Here is a 21,747-nt window from a genome sequence, read left to right as displayed (position 1 = left end):
TACTGTATGTGAGTGTGTGTGTGTGTGTGTGTGTGTGTGTGTGTGTGTGTGTGTGTGTGTGTGTGTGTGTGTGTGTGTGTGTGTGTGTGTGTGTGTGTGTGCGCGCGCGCGTGCGTGTGCGTGCGTGCGCGCAGACTGTACAGTAGAGTATATAGTTCATTTTAAAATTGGCGAGTACGAGTTGAGGTGTCATGAATGCATTTGTACATGGGTGAAGCATCTTGATATAAAATACGGCTCTCAGTTACCTTTTATTAATTAAAAGTAAAACAGAAATGAGTTGTTATGAATGACTAATTACTGTGTTGACGGCTTTGCACACATTCATTTTTAGTTTGACACATGAATTAAACACACTGGATTTTGTTTGGTTTTATGCTGTGAGCAACAAAAGAAACCTCTCACTCTTCCTGGGAAAATAACATCAGTCACCGCCCCCTATTTCTTTTTTAATTTAATAGCATGGCACATACACAGAACAATGTCTGACACTTTCCTAGGCATGGTTTGTACAGTAGAGTCCCACCCGACGCTGTGAAGCAGTGACACGGTGTCTGTGGCCTGTGCATATTTGGCCAGAATGGCCACTACTTCAGTGTTTGCCAGTTGCCACACACACAAACACATGCACACACGGACCATATATGGGCATTCGGCTTAATATTGATGACATCAGGGATCTTGGCCATATGGAGCGTGACATGAGGCGTGACGGACGGACATGATCTGCAGGTTTTCATCGTACTAAATGCGACATACGGTCGCAAATAACTCATTCTTTGTGACTTACATGTTTTTCTGTGTGTAGATGCTGCTGTTAGCTGCCAGTTTGTTGGCCTCGGACAGCTCAGCGATCCTCTGCTCCAGGCTGTTCATCTTGGAGTCCATGGCGTTGATGGTCTGCAAGGAGAGCAGGGGATAATGCAACATTTGAACCTCTTGAACTGCAGCATCGCAGAAATAGCCGATCTAAAAGCTCATGATGCATTGCAACGCGAACAGCCGCGAGCTTGTAGATCGGCTATTTTTGGTGAAGATATATGGTGTCGGCTGGGGAAAAAAGAGCAGACCAAGTATAGAGCCAACTCAGATTTTACCGGTATGTTTGATATATTTGCAGTCATATTTGCACATTTTAACCACACCTGGGGGTTAGAGTAGAGAGTAGAGTAGAGTAGCCTAATGTTAACTCCATAGACACATACAAAACAGAAAAAGTACAAAACTATGGCACCACCTTTAATTATATCATTTAGATCAATACTATTGGTCAATACATCTCTCTGTGGATTTAACATTGAGTACCTGAGACGAATAACAGTCTAAGTCCGTATTTTAAAATTTTGGATAAAGACATTTTTTTGATTTACCAGACTGTAAACCACAAACTAGAAGTTTTTAATTTCTCAAAGTCTTAATGTACTCTCCCCTCATTTTGTTGAGTTAGATTTTTTTACTTAACTCATATACATTGGGAATTATAAGACATAATACTTATGGAAAGTGGAAAAACAGTATATCTCCAGCAGTTTGTCGAACAACAGTCTAAGTCCGTACAAGCAATATTCAGCAGACAAAGGGAGCAGATAACATTAAAACCGACAATTAAACAAAATGAAGGGGGATTGCATTAACAATTTAACAGATGGTAAATCCAAAAATATATATATTCAAAAAAATTCAAATATAGACTTATACTGTTATTCGTCTCAGGTACTCAAATTATTTCACCACTTTTAACATTTTCAAAACAGAGAAAATCTCCAGCAGGCTCACACAGCTCTTACCGCCTTCTGCTCGCTGATGATGCTGCACTTCTGCTGTACCTCCTCTTCGTACTTGATCTGACTGGCCTCCAGCATCTCCTTGTCAGCCATGTCTGCCTTCATCTGGGACTCCAGAATCTGCCCACACACACCACACAACCACAGAACCACAGTTGGCTTTACTGAAACAGACAGGCGAGTAAGAGGTGAGTGAGGGAACGGAATCATTCTCACAATGCTGCATTCATCTTGCCATGACGGCAAAATACATAAATGATGTATGAGATTTGAATTGCACACAATGTTCAGAGAATAATATCGTCGTTGTCGGGTGGAAACCTTGTATGTCCAAAACCGTTTGTTTTGCATTTATAATTTTTAAAATGATTTAAACTAGTGAAAACAGCCGATCTAAAAGCACACAACGCCTCGCACCGCGAGGCGTTGTGTGCTTGTAGATCAGCTGTTTTCACTACTTTTGTGTGATGGCCTTGTATGATGAAGCAGGGCTTTACTTTGCAAAGAAATGCACAAATTTGAAACTTGGAGATACGAGGTTTCTGCCCGACAGTGACGATATAAGACGTTCAAAATGTGTGCAGATGTTCATGTTGCCTAACCATAACAGTTAGAATAAAAGCATTAGCAGGCTTAGCTGGTTTGGAAAATGGTTCAAATGTGTACTGTAAGTACATACAAATATATACTGTTGAAGAAATAAAATAATTGCGACCAGTCGCAGTTAACTATGAAAACCGGCATATCTTGTCCGTCGTAGAGCCGCAACGCCTCAATGCCAATGTCACATTGTTGTGACATCATATTGTTGACATCACCTCATCAAAGATCAAACCCTGGATATCCATACATGGAAACGACTGGATCATCACCTCGATCTCCTTATATGGAGCTGATCTCCCTGTTAGCGCAACCACACTGATAGAATCCCTTTCACGCCCATCAATATTAAGCCCATATCTGGGTGTTCCGTTACAATAGAATCCCTTGTCTGACACGCACAGACACATGTCTGGGGTCTCACAGCACACGGTTGGTTCTATATGGGCATAAAAGGGATTGTATGTATGATCTCAGACGTCATAGACGTCATAGGACTTTCACATAACGAGTAACCGAGTAAACATGTCTGGGGTCTCACAGGCAGCACACGGTTGGTTCTACTGACTCCAACTTTTGCACACGGATAGCTCAGATTTTTGCTTACGTTCTTAGCTGTGTTCCCCTGCCGTTTCTGTACTTGCACAATGTACAGTTGTATGAAACAACGTTTCTTTTGTAGAACCGCAGATCCAACCAATATGCCCATATCTCCATATACAGTACATAGATCTCCATATATAGCTATCAGGGATCTCCATATATGGGTAACTGGTCCGATATATATTAATAACAGATAAAATAAAAGTCCATATATGGGCATTCCCTGATGAAGCCCTGTTAGGGGCATCATTAGGGGCATCATTACCACACTAACATAATCCATATATGGCCAATACAGATGGCCAATTACAGATGGCCAAGACAACCTCGCCCTTTAGGGCGAGGTCGTTTTTCGCCCTTAGGCGTCTTACTGGTGTATACTACTGTATAATGCTATATTTTGGCAGGACAATAATGTGCTACCTGCATGATGTTTGGACATCCACATCCTGCATATAAATGCCCTGTTCTACTTAGGTGCACGTGGGTGTTGTGCATCTAAAATAGCCAATTTACAAGCCCACAATACGTCATTGTCTATTTACTGTATTTGCATTTCTATTATTGTTTTCATTTAAATATTAAAAAATCACACCCAATGTGAAGTGAGCGGTGGTCGTGCTTCCATAACGTCTTCAGACTAGTATATAGGTCTAGGATGTAATTGGTGATGTAATACAGGCTACACACACACACACACATTGCTATGGCAAAACGCTGAGGAAAAAGTGGCTACAAACACACGCACATCCACTCTATGGAGCGGTTTACCACCGCTCAAAAAGCCAATAGTACATGTGTGAGTGACTGAAGCGGACTCCATTGAAAACCCCAAATACCAACAACCAACTTTGAAGTTGGAAACACTTCCACGGGCCAGAACTGTTCTCAGTTTTCTGTGTGCTCTGAGACTCCACCTTGATCTTGTCTTCATAGAGCCTCTCCTTCTGTTCCAGGAGGGTCTCAACACGCTGGGCTGCAGCTTGCGTCTCCCGCAGCTGTTCCTCCAGCTCCTGCACAAACACACAAACAACACGGATCACTTGAGGTTAAAGAGCACATGAGTGAAGACCAGGGACATGCTGGGCCCCTGATTCAGCCCGGGAAAAAGAGTTGGAGAGGCCCTCATTGCGCGCTATAGAGAGAGATCCCTCTCTATAGCGCTGCTGCTACTCAAAGATTTGCCACTTCAGATCATGACAAGTGACAAGCCAGTGGGCCAATTACATGAGTTATATTTCGTTGTTGTCGGGTGGAAACCTTGTATGTCCAAAACCGTTTGTTTTGTATTCATCATTTTAAAAATGATTTAAACTAGTGAAAACAGACGATCTGCAAGCACACAACGCCTCGCACCGCGAGGCGTTGTGTGCTTGTAGATCTGCTGTTTTCACTACTTTTGTGCGACGGCCTTGTATGATGAAGTAGGGCTTTGCTTTGCGCAAAAAATCAACACATTTGAAACTTGGAGATACGAGGTTTCTGCCCGACAGTGACGATTTACTTGGTTGGCCGCCCAGCCCCCAAAATGGTACGAAGGCCGACATTTTATTTTTAATTTTTTCGCCTGGACCGGCCGGGAATGAACCGGCCATTCGGGAGTTGTCCCGCTTTTCCCAATGACCAGCACGTCCCTGGTGAGGACACAGGTTTGAACACTGTGGGTTTTGATTGTCTTAAGCAGGGGTTCCCAAACTTTTTGCTTTTGGGCTCAAGGCACCCCCATAAATCTATCTTTCATCCGAAGCACCCCTACATTATATTCATAATTTTCACTCCCAGCACCTTATATTTATAGCATATTTTAGCGATTATATTGCAAGGAAAACGTTGAGATAATAGACATTTTGGTTAGAACTGACTGAAAATAACATTGTATTACACGTTTAAAATGATACTACATATATTTTTTAAGTGTCCAAATAAATTCCAACTATTATCAAATTATCTCGCGGCACCCCTGGGCTGCTGCCACGGCACCCCAGGGTGCCCCGTCACCCACTTTGAAAACCCCTGGTCTCAAAGGAGTAGTTCACCCCCAAAATGACTTTTTTTCTATTGATTACTCAACTCATGGAGACTTGAATTTATGGACATTTTTTAGCTTTTGTCATATTCCTAAGCCAATACAGCCCCTAAGCCAATAAAGCCCCCATTGATTCCGGTAGGGGACCCAAAGACACTTTGGGTCCCCTACCGGAATCAACGGGGGTACATTCATTATAATCAAATTATTGGTTTAGGAATGCGACAAAAACAAAAAAATATCCATGAATTCAAGTCTCCATGGCGTGAGTAATCAATAGAAAAAAAGTCATTTTGGGGGTGAACTACTCCTTTAAGTACCAGCTCTCCTCAACTTAAAGGCCCGTCCATACTGTCTCCGACCACCGAACCTTTCGTCGGAAAGGTCCGGTTCAACTACAAAATAACGTCACCCGCATCTTCTGAAAAGCATTACCCCGAATTAGAGTTCCGAAAGCTGCACGTCGGAAAGTCGGAACTCTCAGACAAAAAGTGCAGTGGTCGGAGACGGCATGGACTGGCCTTTAAGTTAAGGCAGCTTAAAGGCCACGAGCTTGTAGATGTGCTATTTTTGGCTAAAGTTCTCCTCAGAATAGGGATGCGAGGGTTCAAAGCTTTTAATTAAAAAATATTATCCTATCACACAAGGATTTGGTGGCCCCCCTGTAGTAACTCTGAGGAAACTCCTACACTATGTATGTACACCTACGTATGTACGTATGTACCGTGTGTATGTACGTATTGTGGAGTCTCTGCCGCGGGGTTCCCACCGATCAGGTGAGAGTTGCTGTTGTCACAAGTGTACACTAGCCTCGTAAAGCAGACTCTCTCCTTTCAGAAGGCAGGAGGAGTCTAGTTTACTATAGGCTAAGTGTTCACAGTGGAGGCAGGAATCAGCACCATGGAGAGCGCCAGTGCCTGGGCAGAGTGATTTTCTGCCCGCAACGGTGGGGGCCGATGGGCAAGGAGGGTCGCAAGCTTGTGAGAAAACAACTAAAATAAGACCTTAAAACCTGGCGAAAACAGTTGCGTCACTTGAGTGCATTAACGCAAGATGACTATAAAGGAAATCATTAAATGGAAAGCATTCAATTAACTTCTGAAAAGCCTACTAAGCCTTAAAACCTGGCGAAAACAGTTGCGTGCATTAGCGCAAGATTAGATGAGGATAAAGGAAAACATTAAATTAACTTCTGAAAATGCTTCTATTCTAAGCCTACACTAACCTACTATAAAACTAGTAGAACCGCGATATTGCCACACATGACTAATTGTCATGTGTACACAGACAATATAGATCCTTATTAGTCTAGTAGTGGGAAGAAAAGGTTCATCATGGCCCCAAATAACTTTTAAATATCTTGTAATTGGCGACAGGTCTCTTACAGAATCGGCAAGAGTTCCTCTCAATTCATAAAGCTATATAACCTCTCCATCATCGGCAGTGGTGTGTGTTCCCCACACTCCCGTGCCCCCACCGTTGCGCTCAGGTTCACCGGGAAAACCGCGGTCGCGTGATTGACGGGAGGTATGTCCCTAGATTGATTCTCAATCAGTTTGAGTTGCCAACACCTGGCCGCCGCCTCCTCCACTCTGGGGAAATCAGACATTGTGTACCTGGCTCTCCGGCTGTGCAGACCTCTCCTCATCGGGAGGTAAGCAAATGACGCCACTGTGTTCTCCCCTGGCACACCATTCCGTGAGATGTGGCATGGTTCTAATAGCAGTGTTTCTTTCTGTTATAGGCAAAATGCATGGACGAATGAACTGGGAAACACAAAACGCTAAATGCATGGAATTCCCCAGAGCATCAGAGCATGTCATGTGGTGTGGTGATATTGATGTTGATTTAAAGCCCCCAAACGGGAAGAAGTTAAGTTGATTGTTAAATAAAACGACGCACAGTACAGTGTGTATTAAACCTGGCATTTGTGACTCGTGTGTTGGTTTTGCGTTCAGACTTCACAGTATGTATATGTAAACAGTATATCGTCGCTGTCGGGTGGAAACCTTGTATGTCCCAAACCGTTTGTTTTGTATTTATCATTTTTAAAATGATTTAAACTATAGTGAAAACAGCCGATCTACAAGCACACAACGCCTCGCGGTGCGAGGCGTTGTGTGCTTGTAGATCTGCTGTTTTTATGCCTTTATTGATAGGACAGTTGACTGACAGGAAATGGGGGGAGAGATGGGGAGTGACACGTGGCAAAGGTCGTCCGGATCGGGAATCGAACCCGCGACCCCGCCAGGCATCCATGCCTATGTGGCAATGCCTAAGTGTTATGCGCCTGGACCGGTAGGCCAGCGGGCGCACCCCGAAGATAAAATTTGAATGACTTTCAAAACGATAACATTACTGTATCAAAAGTATACAACAAACTGTATGAAACTGTATGATTTTTTTTTTCAACTTCGACTTTTGACTTTCTCTGGTGGGAGTCGACTTGTGTAATGAAGTCGACTGAGTCGACTTGTCGACTTTTTCGTTAATGCCCTATTTTGGGGCTCACGGCCTGAACAGGTTGAGAACCACAGTGCTAATGGCAGACTCCCAGGCCTCACCAGTATCTTATCTGCCATGTTTTGGATCTGCTGGGCCTTGCCCTGGATGTCCTCCTTCAGCTTAATGTCCCGACGCTCCACGATCTCCAGCCTCTTCACCTGGTTCTCCAGAGTCTTTCTGCCATCCTATATGCAGACGCACGCACGCACGCACGCACGCACGCACGCACGCACGCACACACACACACACACACACACACACACACACACACACACACACATTGTAATTTATTTATGTCCAAATAAGAGATACAAGGTGCTGTAAAAGTACAGTCAGCTAATCTTGGACAATTACCCAATTACCACTGAGGGGTACTAGTAATGCCATCTTCGCCCATATTTGGTGGCTAATGATAAAGATTGCACAGAATTTAGTGATAGAGATTGCACAGAATGTAGTGATAGAGATTGCACAGACTTTTGCAAGCCATCAACGTGGTTGGAAACCTATCGTACATGTCATAGGCTGCAAAAGATGAACACAAGTGCTGTAGATGCACCTATAATCATAAGCGGAGCGGCTGGTATATGACAAGCACTGTGGTGTGACACAAACTATGAGGTACATGGGTAGAGGGAAACCAGAGGGAAAGGTCATAATGTCATAATGTAAAGCCAGGTTACACATCCTGTGTAACCTGGCTTTTACTGTAAAAGTGATAATGTCCTCATTGAGAGCAGCGTTCCTAAGAAATTAACGGGAAACAGAGTGAGGGAAGACGAGCAAGTTTTCCCTGAGTTTAAGACCAGTCCAGTGTTGTTGCTGCTGAAATTGAAACAGATCCAGCAGGATTCGAGGTGCGGGGGTCATGCGACTGTCAGGGAGCAGTTAATATGAAAACATAAGTTACACGCTGTCACCCTTTGCTCTCACTCTTACTCTGCCATACTTTTGCCTAGCAACGTGATTTCAACTTTAAAACGCTCACACGACTTGGTCCTTTCTCCGGCCAATAGTGACAAGCTGTAATTGTTGAAGCCCCACCCCTCTGTCTACTAAACGGCTGTCACACTTTGCTCTCACACTTACTCTGGCATACTTTTGCCTAGCAACGTCATTTCAACTTTAAAGCGCTCACATGACTTGGGCCTTTTTCCGGCCAATAGGGACGAGCTGTAATTGTTGAAGCCCCGCCCCCTCTGTCTACTAAACCAGCAGCGGCAGTCACACTTTGCTCTCAATCTTAACTCTGCCCTACTTTTGCCTAGCAACGTGATTTCAACTTTAAAAGGCTCACACGACTTGTGACTTTTTCCCGACAATAGGGACGAGCTATAATTGTTGAAGCCCCGCCCCCTGTGTCTGCCTATTGGCTGGGCTTTAAACAGCCATAACTTCAGTTTGCAGCATATGGTACCATGTCTGGACTTAGACGGCCAATAGGGACGAGCTGTAATTGTTGAAGCCCCGCCCCCTCTTACAAGTCTGTGGTTTCCGCCCTTAACGGTCACATCTCACCCTTAGGGCATCTTACTGGTTTATTATGTCCTCAGAGACCCTCACACTGGCTCACAGTCGAGTCACAAAGATCGTTCAAGATAGTTTTTCCTTTTGAACCCAAGGAAGTGTGGTTCTGACTCCCTGGCTGAAGGGACCTTGTATCTCCTTCAAGATCAAGAAACCGGGAAGATATAGCCAGCTCCCTAACATCATTATTCAGCATGCTCAAAAGATGGGAAATGCAGTGCGTGTGTGCCTCACGCACGCACTGCACGCACCCACGCATGCACGCACACACGCCACACAAACACACACACAGATAATTATCTTACAGTGTATCTTTACAAGTTTCAAAGCCCACATTTGAACTCAGAAGATTCTAGAATCGTGGACGTTGTTTATGGTCCAAGTTGGAGAACATAATGTATTCACAAAGAGCTCCAACTAAGCCTGACATTTACATTTCAAGGGAAAACTGATGATGTGGTAGTCGGATGTGTTTGGCTTGTTAGCAATAACACCCCCATGGATATAAGCCTCATTATCCAACTTTTTTTTATGTGTTTTTTTTATAAATAAATGTCTTCAAGGGGCCAATTAGTATTCAGCGGTGATGATTTAAGAGGTCTTCAGGTCTCTGTTTGAAACCGGACACACAGCCTTTCTCCCATCTGACCCCATTTCATAACTTAACCTATGCTAATTATCACAGTTCTAGTGCGTCATGCTATCTAAGAAATTGGAATTATTCATAAGATCACTTGCAGCGTCTGATGCATAGCATAATGAAATATTACTCAAATGAACATGAACACACGTTGGACCAATTTTGTCACAGCAAATTAAATCTGTGTGCGACAGGGATCAACAAGGAGAAGCTAACATTTGTGCTGAGTAATATAATACCATTTTTCATTAGCATTTCATGTAGAGTAGACTATTCGGGTTAGATGTTTGGAGAGTTTGAATATATCAGTGGTTCTCAACCTTTTCCAGGCCGCGACCACCCATAATAATCATATTTGAACTGGGGACCCCCCACCCTGACAGACAAGCACTTGGAATTATAGGAGTTCAGGCGTTTGTCATTTAGTTTGACTCGGTTCCACAGATACATATTGTGAAAATAGCAGATCAAAATGTTTGCCTCTTTCTTTTAAAGATTTGTTTTTGGGCTTTAATGCCTTTATAGATAGGACAGCAGACTGACAGGAAATGGGGGGAGAGATGGGGAGTGACACGCGGCAAAGGTCGTCCGGATCGGGAATCAAACCGGCGACGCCGCCAGGCATCCATACCTATGTGGCAATGCCTAAGTGGTATGCACCTGGACCAGTAGGCCAGCGGGCACCCCGTTTGCCTATTTCTTATATTCATTGACAATTTGGTCAGTGTTTGTATAGTTTGTTGATTACTTTTGACTGTGTGGCCTTTTTCATTTATTGTTTCATTTATTTTTTTAGGTATTACTGTAAAAAGGTCTTAAAAGTCATTAAATTGTCACTTCAAAATCAAGTGTTTTCCTGACCCACAGCTTGAAAACCACTGGAATATGACCCATGAATAAACATAGAGCTCTTGATGTACCCAGAACTTGGCCAGAAACTTAAAAAGAAAAGTTTTTTAAGACTGTTCTGAGCCACTTGAATCAATGGCAAACCACTGGAGAGCCAATTAGAAAAATGCCAGTGCCAGACAGATTAGCACACTAACAATGGCTAAAAAGTGAAACACTGCTGTTATGGCTTACCATGGTAGTGATGTTTTGATTCAGAATAGCAATTAAACTTTGTTTTTGTCCTACAAAATAAAATACGGTAGTCTCCCTCATGCCTGTAATTTCATCATTTTAGGTTCAAGGCCACTTGGCCTTTAGTGTTGTTAAATATGTGAGGGCGTAAAGTAGGAAGGCCATCAATTAAAACAATGATGTTAAGTCCACGGTCATAATTAATTTAGCTTAAAGGTGAAGTCTGCACTACCATTGATTGAGTGATTAAATATTGTATTAGAAGTTCGCATAGGAAAAGTACAGGAGAGTACCATTCAGATACAAGGTCAACTAATAGGATTTAAACCCAAGCATTCATGCATTAGTATTACATATTTATCTGCCATTTTTAGATTTAGTCTCAGTCTTATAGTCCAGTTTCAATTGCCCCTTGTTAGTTTTGACATTTAGTCAGCCTCAACCCCTTTTGTTGTTTTTACCCTTCAGGTCGGGAACACGTGTTTGTGTTGTTGTTGTTGCTATGTACAGTACAGTATATCGTCGTCGTTGGGTGGAAACCTGGTATCTCCAAGTTTCAAATGTGTACGTTCTTTCGCAAAGTAAAGCCCTGCTTCATCATACAAGGCCGTCGCACAAATGTAGTGAAAACAGCAGATCTACAAGCACGGTGCGAGGCGTTGTGTGCTTGCAGATCGTCTGTTTTCACTAGTTTAAATCATTTTTAAAATGATAAATGCAAAACAAACGGTTTTGGACATACATGTTTTTCACCCGACAACGACGATATACAATAGCAACAAAATTGTTGTTTAGAAGGCATTTTTAGAATCGGCCTCAGGTCTAAATGGGTTAAATACGGCAGTAGCCTTTAATTGTCCCTAATAACAAAAAAACAAAAAAACTGTAAAAAACAAAACAAAACGTGTTTTCCAAACTGGAATGTAAGAGTAATGTATTTAATCAGAACAGGGAAATAAGAAAAAAAAAATCTAAACTGAGAGTCTGATGAAAAATAGTGGACAGTTCAGCAGGTTTAAAAAAGCACAGTACCGTTTTACAATAACAGCTTTCAAATAGGGCACTGAAATACATAGCATTGAGTTATGAACACTTCCAGACGTCGTGTGTGATGTGATGATGTCATCAAACGATAAAGTCGACTTCAACTCAACTTTTTACTGAGTCGAGTCGACTTGCAAAAATCACAAGTCTTTAATGCCCTAGTTACTAGTGTGTGTGTGTGTGTGTGTGTGTGCGTGCGTGCGTGCGTGCGTGCGTGCGTGCGTGCGTGCGTGCGTGCGTGCGTGTGTGTACCTCTGTCTCCCGTAGGCGTCTACGAAGGCTGTCACTGGAGTCCTCCTTGGTCTGTAGTCTCTCCAGCTCTCGCTCCATTCGGTCTTTGGACATTCTGATACTCTGGAGCAGATCTGTGGCTTCTGCGCTGGCCTTGACTGTCTGTGATTCAAAAGGAGAGTTGACCGACAATACGGTACAGTATGATGAACATGAACAACTTCTTATTAGACTAGTGTTGTTTTTGACAGCAAATTTTGATTTAGTTTTAGTGTCATAGTCTTTTGAATTAAATGTAATTTCGTTTTAGTCATAATTTAGTCACCTGAAAAGTATTAGTTTTAGTCTAATTTTAGTCATCATAAGATTTTAGGCGACTAAATCTACAGTTGATTTAGTCGACTAAAATGTATTTTGCACTTGGTTAGCTAACAACGCGCCACGCTGCTTGTAGATCGGCTATTTTCAGCACGCAACACCTGAGAGCAACCAAACATAAAATTACTCTCTTCTCCACTAGTCCCTCCCTAACGTTTTAGTCTAGTTTTTATTTTGTTGACGAAATTGTCAATATATTTAGTCTTAGTTTTAGTCACCACGGAGCCATGGCATTGGTCCGAAACCTCTTTGTTCCGACAGCCCATTAGTCCGAATCTGTTAAGAATGCCTAACCCTAACTTCAGTAACCATAACTAAATTCGGACTAATGACATGTTAACACATTGGGTGCCCCTAGATGGCGGCACATTTATCCCCTCTGGATGCCCAGACCCACCACCATTGTATTGCACACGGCGGCCCTGCTGCGTCAATGCATGCTTCATGACGTCACTTGGTCACATGACCGCAGACAGGATGTTGTTGTGTAACATACTGTATGGGCCAGTGTTGATCATAGCTGTTGAATGCCGATCAAAAGTTGACCAGGAAACTGCCATTTATGACTGCATACTGTAGACTTGGTGATTGGTAAATCCCCAAATTCACCAGCAGCCAGTGCAGCCACTGTCACAGAAAGACTTATTTGCCTGCCAACTACATATTTAGAATAGAACAGGACCTCCAAATGATTCTTGGTGCCTATCCACTTTGGCTGAGAGCCAATAAGCAAGTGGGTGCTGGCTAATGCACATTTTTCATTCTGCAAAACAGTTACATAATTACTAATTTTTTTTTCAGGGAGGCTGCTTAAGTGAAAAACACAAAATCAACAACGTGACCTACTGCGTGAAAACTTCGATGAGCAGAATATGAGGCCCATTATTTTTCAGAAATATATTAAAGAAATGAATTTTCTGTAATGAGGCAAAAGTATTTGATTGCTAATGGAGAGAAAAAATGTGGCTCAGGGTTTAATATAAAGCTAGTTTAATTAGTCCATTGTCCAATGATCAACATATGGTTGATGGCACTGCAGGGCTTGTACAAGTCATTAGCAGGAGAGATAGATAGAGAAACCGAGAGAGACAATGGAAAATGCGTACAGGAGAGTTATTGAAAATGGAAAAATATGGAGAGAGAGCGAGAGAGAGAAAAACAATGAGTAACAGAACAGTGAGATTAAAAAAAAGACTAGAAATGGGTGCACATATCTCCTCCAGGCCAGGTGGCCTATACCCAGTGATGCATACGTGGTTAGTTTCAGGCATCATGAAATAGCTTTGTGCAACATACTTTTCGCATTTGATGCTGATTGGATAATGCATTAATCATCTAATACTTGATAATAAAAAAACTGTTTTGACGCTCATTGTCATACACAGATCTAAAAATAAATGTATAATGGAAACATGAGAGGAGGAGGAAGAGGGAGAGAGTGAATTGGTCTAAAAGTGAATGTTTCTTTTAGACGGCTTAGCCTAGATGTTGATTAGCTGTTTTTTAGGCGTCTATTATGTAGACACCAAAAAACATTTAAGCCGTTTTCCCAACGCCGTGGTTGATGTTTTATTTACAGAGGTTAGGTAAACCACAGTCTGTGAGCTCGGAACTACCTTTACTTTTTGGATAAAATGTCGTTTTGAGTGTTTTCCAACTCGTTGTTGCGGCAGTCCCAGCGATCGCTACGCCATCTTTTTAGGACCTCATCTCGGAGCACAACAGTATGCAGCGACGGGTGAGGTTCTATATGGGGCTATGTATACTGTAGACCGTTTATATAGCCGTTGAAATGACGTTGTTTCAATATCTAATACTGCCTAGCTGTCTAAAAACGTTCACTTTTAGACTAGACTGATGATAGACTATAATAGTCCGAAAATTGCTCAATGGGAGGGTAACAATTGTAAATCTGGTAATGACACAATACCGTGAACATGTATAATGTTATCTTATTAAGTATTATGGCATTGATCATATCTCATACAGTATGTAAAATGGTGACTGCTAACAATATCTTTACAAATCTTTTTTTGAATTTTAGATGTACAGCATTTGTATGTGTTTGTATTGTATGAGTAAAATGAAAGCCTATGTGTGTGGGAGGCTATCAGACTGAGGTGTATGCTCGTAATGGTCAATCCATTAGGGTTCTCAGACAAAATTACCTTTGCCAGCTTCTCCTGAAGTTCCTGAATCTTAGTCTGCTGCTCAGAATTTGTCTAGACAAAAGGACACAATTATATGCATATTGTAAAATATGCTAAATTACATTTCAAAGTCACTGTCACTGCCTTCATCGGTCCATCCACACATTTATGATTAAATGAAGTCAAATAGTTTATTTACAGACAGGTGACAAATTAAAGGAAAAACTTGAATAAACAGGTGGAGAAACAAACAGATGCTTCCATGTAGGTGTATTACATGATACAACTAGACATACTGTTCCTACGAAACAGTGTGGGCTCGCTCGTTACTATATTCTGTAGCGTGCTAACTGTCATGTGAAGCTCAACCAATACTCCAGCTAACACCACTCCCAGATGTTTTTCCACCTATTTCCAATTGCACCTCATTGGCTAAGGGCCCTGCCTTTGTACTGTCGTGGCAGAAGATAACATATAGCGTGCAAATCCACAATTAAGTCATTAACATCCTAGTCTCGCGTAGCCAGACAACTATTCCACAATCTCTGAATGCTATATAGAGTCTGGAACAGCAGCTCCCGAACGGCGAGTAATGGAAACGGGCATTACCGTTCAAGAAAATATATTTTAAAATGTCATTTCTGCTAAGCAGCAAGCTAAACATGCTTATATGATTTTTATTTATATAATGATAAATGTGTGCGATGTGAGACTGAAACGGAAGTGACGAGAGGGCTTCACTTCCGCTTCATCTCGCACTCATCATTTCTTCCCCGGTTTGCCAGACTGTATGCCGGGAGCATTTGACCAAATCGCGGAGGCAACAGTCTGGCCACGCGAGACTATTAACATCCTATCATGCTGTATAAACATTCTGAGCAGGACCAGTTGATCTCGATTTTGGATCAAGATGTAGAAGAAAAAGCTGTACAGTAAGTGGCCAGACGTTTCATTGTGCGCCACGCACGCACACACACAGACAGACATAAACACATGCATCGAAAAAGCATTCATTACTGTGTCTATTTTAAGGATTGATAAAAAATACCCAATGGTAACACTAGAGAGTGTCACCAAGCGTAGCCTAATGTTTGGGTGCATTCATAAATATACTCGATGAATCTACTCAGATTTCAGAGCGATCATAGATCTGGTGTTGATGTCATAGGGTGCTCTGATATCAGTTAATTTATGAACAACCGATCATTTCCATCTTTGAAAATGCGTTCTTCATATGAATGCTCCAGAAATTAATACTATGTATAAACATGATCGCAAACTGTTTTGTTACACATACTGTAGATGCCTGTTGAATACGGGGTTCATTATTGGTACGGATGGCAAATTCACATTTGAGGGTTTAGTGATGCAAAAACCATTATTGTTCTACAGCGATGTGGGGAAAAAAGTGTTTGGTTCAGATGAGTCATATCACCATATTCTCCACAAGTGGGTGAGTGAGCATGTGATGTACACCAACAGAACAATACAGGCCTGATTGCTCGACCTCTACAATGAGAGGCTCCAGTGGCTTTGTTTTGCTGTGGGTGGCATTTGTCTAGCACGGTTTGGGGTCCACTTATCTCCGAGGCTTTGAGGGAAGGGTCCCTGCTGCAGATCAACACAAAGTTATGCTGAGTGATCACCTTCATCCTACGTTGAAACACTTCTATCCTGATGGGAGTTGTTTCTTCCTGGATGACAATGCCCCCACATCCACAGGGCACGAGGGGTCACTGAATGGTTTGATGAGTATGAAAATGACGTGAATCAAATGCTATGGCCTTCACAGTCATCAGATCTCAACCCGGTTGTACACCTATGGGAGATTTTGGATCAACGTGTTAGACCAGCGCCTTCTTCAAAACATCAAATGAGGGAACATCTTTTTAAAGAATGGTCGAGTTCAAGACACTTGTACAATTTATGCCAATGTATAGTGAAGCTGTTCTGGAAGCTTGTGGTGGCACAATACTGTAAAAGACCTTATGTTGATATTACTTTAATTTGTCACCCGTCTACACAGTACATATGTCCTCCCCTCACACATCACAGGAATCTATTACTTCTTCAGTATGCAAACTCTGCAAACCAATGGATTAATGAACTACCTTTTCCAGTTTGGAAAGAAGCTCCTCCGTCTCTGCTTTGCCTTGCTCTTTCACCTGTGAAAATATGTGTGAATTTGTCATGTTGTGTCTACTTTATCAATTGTATATATATATATATATATATATATATATATATATATATATATATATATATATATCCACTTGAGCCCTAACATCCCTATTCGGGGGCAAACATTTTGCTAAAAGAGCAGATCAACAAGCTCAGAATGCATCACAACACAACACTTTATTAAAAAAGGGGGAAAAAAATATTCTGGATAATATTTTGGCCCTGCACTATTGGGTTGTGTTGGTTCAACTGAGTTCTATTGCTGTGTTGATATGGCGGTGAGATACTTGAGTTGCATTGACTAGCATTGACTGTTATGTGCACTGTTTGTTAAGTTGTGCTTTGAGTATAGCTTTTTTTGTGTGTGACGTGTGTGTCACTTATGAGCGCTGAATGTTTCGTGGTCACTTTATGTATATATTCTTCCTTTTTGCAACAGCTTTTTGACACTTTATGTTTATATTGTTCTCTTTTTGTGTGCCTTGCTCTTTGGACTGTACACACTACAGTACTCTTTTTCTTACTTCTTTGTAACTTGTAACCTTAAACTGCTGTGCTGCCTCTGGGCAACTGAATTTCCCCCGTGGGATAATAAAGGTATTTAGTGTGTAGCGAAAAGAGGAGTTACTAAATAAACAAAATAATGATTACACTCCATAGTCCAGACCTTCTGCATCCTCTGTTGGTAGTCAGCAGCCTTCCTCTTCAGCTCCTCACTGGTCTGTCGAGACTCCTTCAACTCAGCCTCGTACAGGTCACTCCGTCGACGGGCGGCCGATAGGTCCTCCTCCAACTGCCTGATGGCAACACGCATCTCCTCCAGCTGGGCATGGTACTCCTAGGGAGAAGGGACATGAGTGAGGAGGAAGCGTTGCAACAGAAGACTCATAAACACAAGTACAGTACAACTTGGTTGATGGCAACAGAATGATGTACATTGAGTCGTTGAGCACAGATAAAGGAAGCAGAAAGAGAAAAGGAAGTACATAATGATCTAGAACAAGTGAGCAGATTGGATCTTGCGTTCCAGAGATAATGGCCAAAACATCTTGAAAGCGGCCATTGAAATCGCAGATTTTCACTGATTGCACAGAGAGAAAATGTAGCAAATTACTTTCAAATTATGTCAGAATATATATGGAATTCCAAGCCATAAAATAATGCCCATTGCACTTGTCTGAAGTTATGTGGAAATAAAGCAAATAAAAGAGAGAAGTTATCAAGTAATGTCATTTTATCAACTGGCTCGCGGCCCCTTGACATTTTTGTAACGTGGCCCACAGGTCCAAAAGTTATATCGCTGATCTAGAATATTTTAGAGCTTTCGTCTCAACAGTTTTACTGCCAGATGTTATTATTTATTTATTGGGTCTGTTGCCAGCAAAAAGCAGCTTACCTTTGCAACGTTATAGAAAAATATTTTTTCTTTTTTTTATATATATATATATATTAGGGCTGGGATGCGATTAAAAAAATTAATCTAATTAATTATTGGCTTTGTACGGAGCCCCGCAGTGGCCACTGGAGGGCAAAAAAATATACAATGCTAATTCGTGGCCACGAAATAGTAAATGGTGGCCACGAAATAGTAATTGGTGGCCACGAAATACTAATTCGTGCCCACGAAATACTAATTAGTGGCCACGAAATAGTAATTGGTGGCCACGAAATACTAATTCATGCCCACAAAATAGTAATTGGTGGCCACAAAATAGTAATTGGTGGCCACAAATAGTAATTGGTGGCCACGAAATAGTATAGTAATTGGTGGCCATGAAGTAGTAATTGGGGGCCACGAAATAGTAATTGGTGGCCACGAAATACTAATTGGTGGCCACGAAATAGTAATTGGTGGCCACGAAATACTAATTCATGCCCACGAAATAGTAATTCGTGGCCACGAAATACTAATTCATGCCCACGAAATAGTAATTGGTGGCCACGAAATACTAATTCATGCCCACGAAATACTAATTTGTGGCCACGAATTAGCGTTAGATATTTTTTCCCCTCCAGTGGCCACTAGGGGGCTCCGTAGCTTTGTAATTAATCAATCGCAATTAATCGCATTTTAATCGCATATTAATATTTGACCCGAGAAGCATTTTTTTCAAGTAAAACACTTTGTTGTACGAGTGAATCAACGAGTGAGTTTTTTAAATCTAAATTTCCACTGGGCCAAGCAAAGCGCTCTGATCGGCTACCTCTCCCTTTGCGTTTTTGTCTCTTCTTGGTTGGTGCATCGCTATGATCGGTATGCCCGAAACTGAAGGTTCTGTGGTGCAAAAACTATGTGCGATTAAAATGCATTAATTTTTTTAATCGCGTTAATTTTCTGTAATTAACAACCATGGTGCCAAACTCGTTCAGTAACGAGTTAAGGCCACTAGGTGTCACCATGCCAAAAGGAGACAACGAAGGGTTAACTGTACGTGCTGCTGCCTGCCCTCTGAATGACCCGAGTCCATACGTCACCCCGTAGCAGAGAGAGAGAGAGAGAGAGAGAGAGAATGGCACAGGCTGGTTGCATTGATTTCCATTCTACTTTGAAACATAAAAAGGGCTTTATCTCTGAATGAGGTGAAAAGAACGCCAGGGAAGCAGAGATCTGATTGTTTTCACGGCGACACTATAACGCGATGGTCGGCCAGCGTTTGGATTTTAGTTTCGCGAGCGTTTGTAAACAAAGGGATTATCTTCCTCAATCGTCAGTGGACACCCACGTGCACACGCACGAAGCTTCCGCGGCTCTTCAAAATAAAGCGTGAGTGAACGGCGGCAGCAGCAACAGCTAGAAATGTTATAAACCTGAGCAGCCCATGTGTTAATTAATCACAATTAATCAGTTAAAGTCCCAGCCCTAATATATATATATATATATATATATATTTATTATTACATAATGTACTTTGGCCATACTGGCAGCAGAGGGCAGCCTCATGCAAGAATTAATGTGAAATGGGCCGTTCGGCTTGCCATCCCTTCAGACCATTGAATCGTTTCAGAGCAACAGATCGAGAGAAAACAACAAGGAAGTGAATTGGACAACCGTGTTAACGTGTAGTGGATTTTTGAGAGCAGCATTACGGGAGATGTTTTTACTGTACACACCCGTGCAACCCCTCAGCTTACGGACATCAACAAGGTAAAAGAACAAGCGTTCGTATTGGCTTTGAGCAGCGTTCAGAATTGGGGCGAACAGGAACGTCTGTAGCAGTAAAAGAGTTAATGAAGAATTAGTCGCAGACAACAGGCTTCATCTCCATTTCCCTGTCAAATCACAAGGCAGACTGTCTTGTCAATCAGGATAATGAAACGTAGCATCCTCCATAGCCAGACTGGCACTGAACTGACAGAATATGACAAGCGAGACAAAAGGCATCAACAAGGGTGGAAGGAATATACTCAGACAAACAAAAGATGTCTGCACACCGAAACATTACATGGAAACTAGAGTTGGACCATCAACAGCCTTGCTGCTACTATCAGAATCATGCCTTCTTCCTGTGTTCCCATGTCCAAGAGACATCTGTGATATCTTGACAAATCAACGTATAATTACTAGTAAGACGCTCTCAGGGCGACAAGGTCACACCAATTCTTGGCCATCTGGCCAGTGATGTATATCAGACCAGTTACCCATTATGGAGACCCCTGGTACCCATATATGGAGATCCATGTACTGTATATGGAGATATGCTGTGAGAGCCCAAACATGCTTTCGGTTATTCGTTATGTGAAAGTCCTATGATGTCTATGACATCTGACATTATACCCTTTCATGCCCATACATGGAGATCCCTGTCTGTAGAACCAGCCGTTAGTGTGGTATGCGGCCGATGTAGCCTCCATGCAGTATATGGGGCATTCCCATATGAAGTCCTGTTAGATATGGGCTTAATATTGATGTCATCTGGGAACTCCATATATGGGCATAAAAGGGATTCTGTAAGTGTGACATCACAGTGAAGCCAGAGCGTGATGTCAGAGCGGCAAATCCATTCTGTTAAGACTAGGGATGGGTATCGTTCACCTTTTAATCGATACGATACCTTTTTCGATACCTGGGAATCGATGCGATACCTTTTTCGATACCATTTTCGATACTTTTTATTTATTATTATTATTATAATTATTATTTGCCTTTTTCTATGGGCTATTTTATAGACGTTGGATCATTATCATAATAATATACATTATAGGCTATTCTCGGCTATTTTCACAGTAACGAGTGTAGCCTACTAAAGCAGTCATTAAACTCTCAGTAGCCCAACTGTTATAGATGCGACTGGCAAGGGGTGCATTCAAAAGTATCGAAACAAGGTATCGTTCGTTTTTACGCGAACCGATACCGATAGTATCGACATCATTGAATCGATACCATTAAAAGTATCGCTGACGATACCCAACCCTAGTTAAGACAAGAGTGGTTCCCCTGACATCACAGTGACGTCAGAGCATGATGTCAGAGCGACAAACCCACAGTGTCAGGCGTTATAGACAGAGATACATACATACGGACAAGCTGTGACGGTTCACATACTAAACTTGCGACCTACGGTCGCAAGTTTACATGCTCATTCTCAGTTGGGTTCTTTTTTAAACAGCATAAAAGCATGACAGAAACGTTCCGTATGCGGTCGGAGCCGCGAACCGGATACTGATGTTAACCATACGGTTGTACGGGCACAAGTTGCGTTTCCATAAAGCTTATTCGAATTAGGAAGCGAATTATCATTAAGTTGAAAAAAGAAAATTTGCATTTTGCCTGTTTCCATTCACTGATAAAATGCGATTCTTGGAAGATAGTTCATGAAATAAGCAGTCGGACAGGCGCTATTTTTCCAGTCAAGTGAGACACATTATTGAACATGCACTCTAAGGGCTCTTCAGCCTATAGATTTCATATATAAGATATGAGATTCAGATCCGGTTTCAGATTCAGATTACTTTATTAACCATTGTGTTATACACATAGGAATTTGCTTTGGCATA

At 41.9% G+C, this 21,747-nt stretch overlaps 1 protein-coding gene across 1 annotated transcript in view; it reads right to left on the bottom strand.

Moving 5' to 3' along the window:
* Positions 1-21,747, bottom strand: part of citb (citron rho-interacting serine/threonine kinase b) — a gene marked incomplete at both ends in the record, with an annotated part of 124,172 nt that overhangs the window by 81,801 nt on the left and 20,624 nt on the right. Inside the window, 8 exons of the mRNA XM_080738248.1 lie at positions 791-900; positions 1,788-1,904; positions 3,905-4,000; positions 7,578-7,703; positions 12,065-12,205; positions 14,590-14,643; positions 16,683-16,736; positions 17,420-17,590. Of these exons, the coding sequence (XP_080594374.1) occupies positions 791-900; positions 1,788-1,904; positions 3,905-4,000; positions 7,578-7,703; positions 12,065-12,205; positions 14,590-14,643; positions 16,683-16,736; positions 17,420-17,590 (869 nt within the window). The remainder of the gene's footprint in view (positions 1-790; positions 901-1,787; positions 1,905-3,904; positions 4,001-7,577; positions 7,704-12,064; positions 12,206-14,589; positions 14,644-16,682; positions 16,737-17,419; positions 17,591-21,747) is intronic.

Source organism: Nannobrachium achirus, assembly GCF_963921795.1.
Source record: "Nannobrachium achirus genome assembly, chromosome: 12".
NCBI lineage: Eukaryota > Metazoa > Chordata > Actinopteri > Myctophiformes > Myctophidae > Nannobrachium > Nannobrachium achirus.
This window is presented reverse-complemented; position numbering and strand designations above follow the sequence as displayed.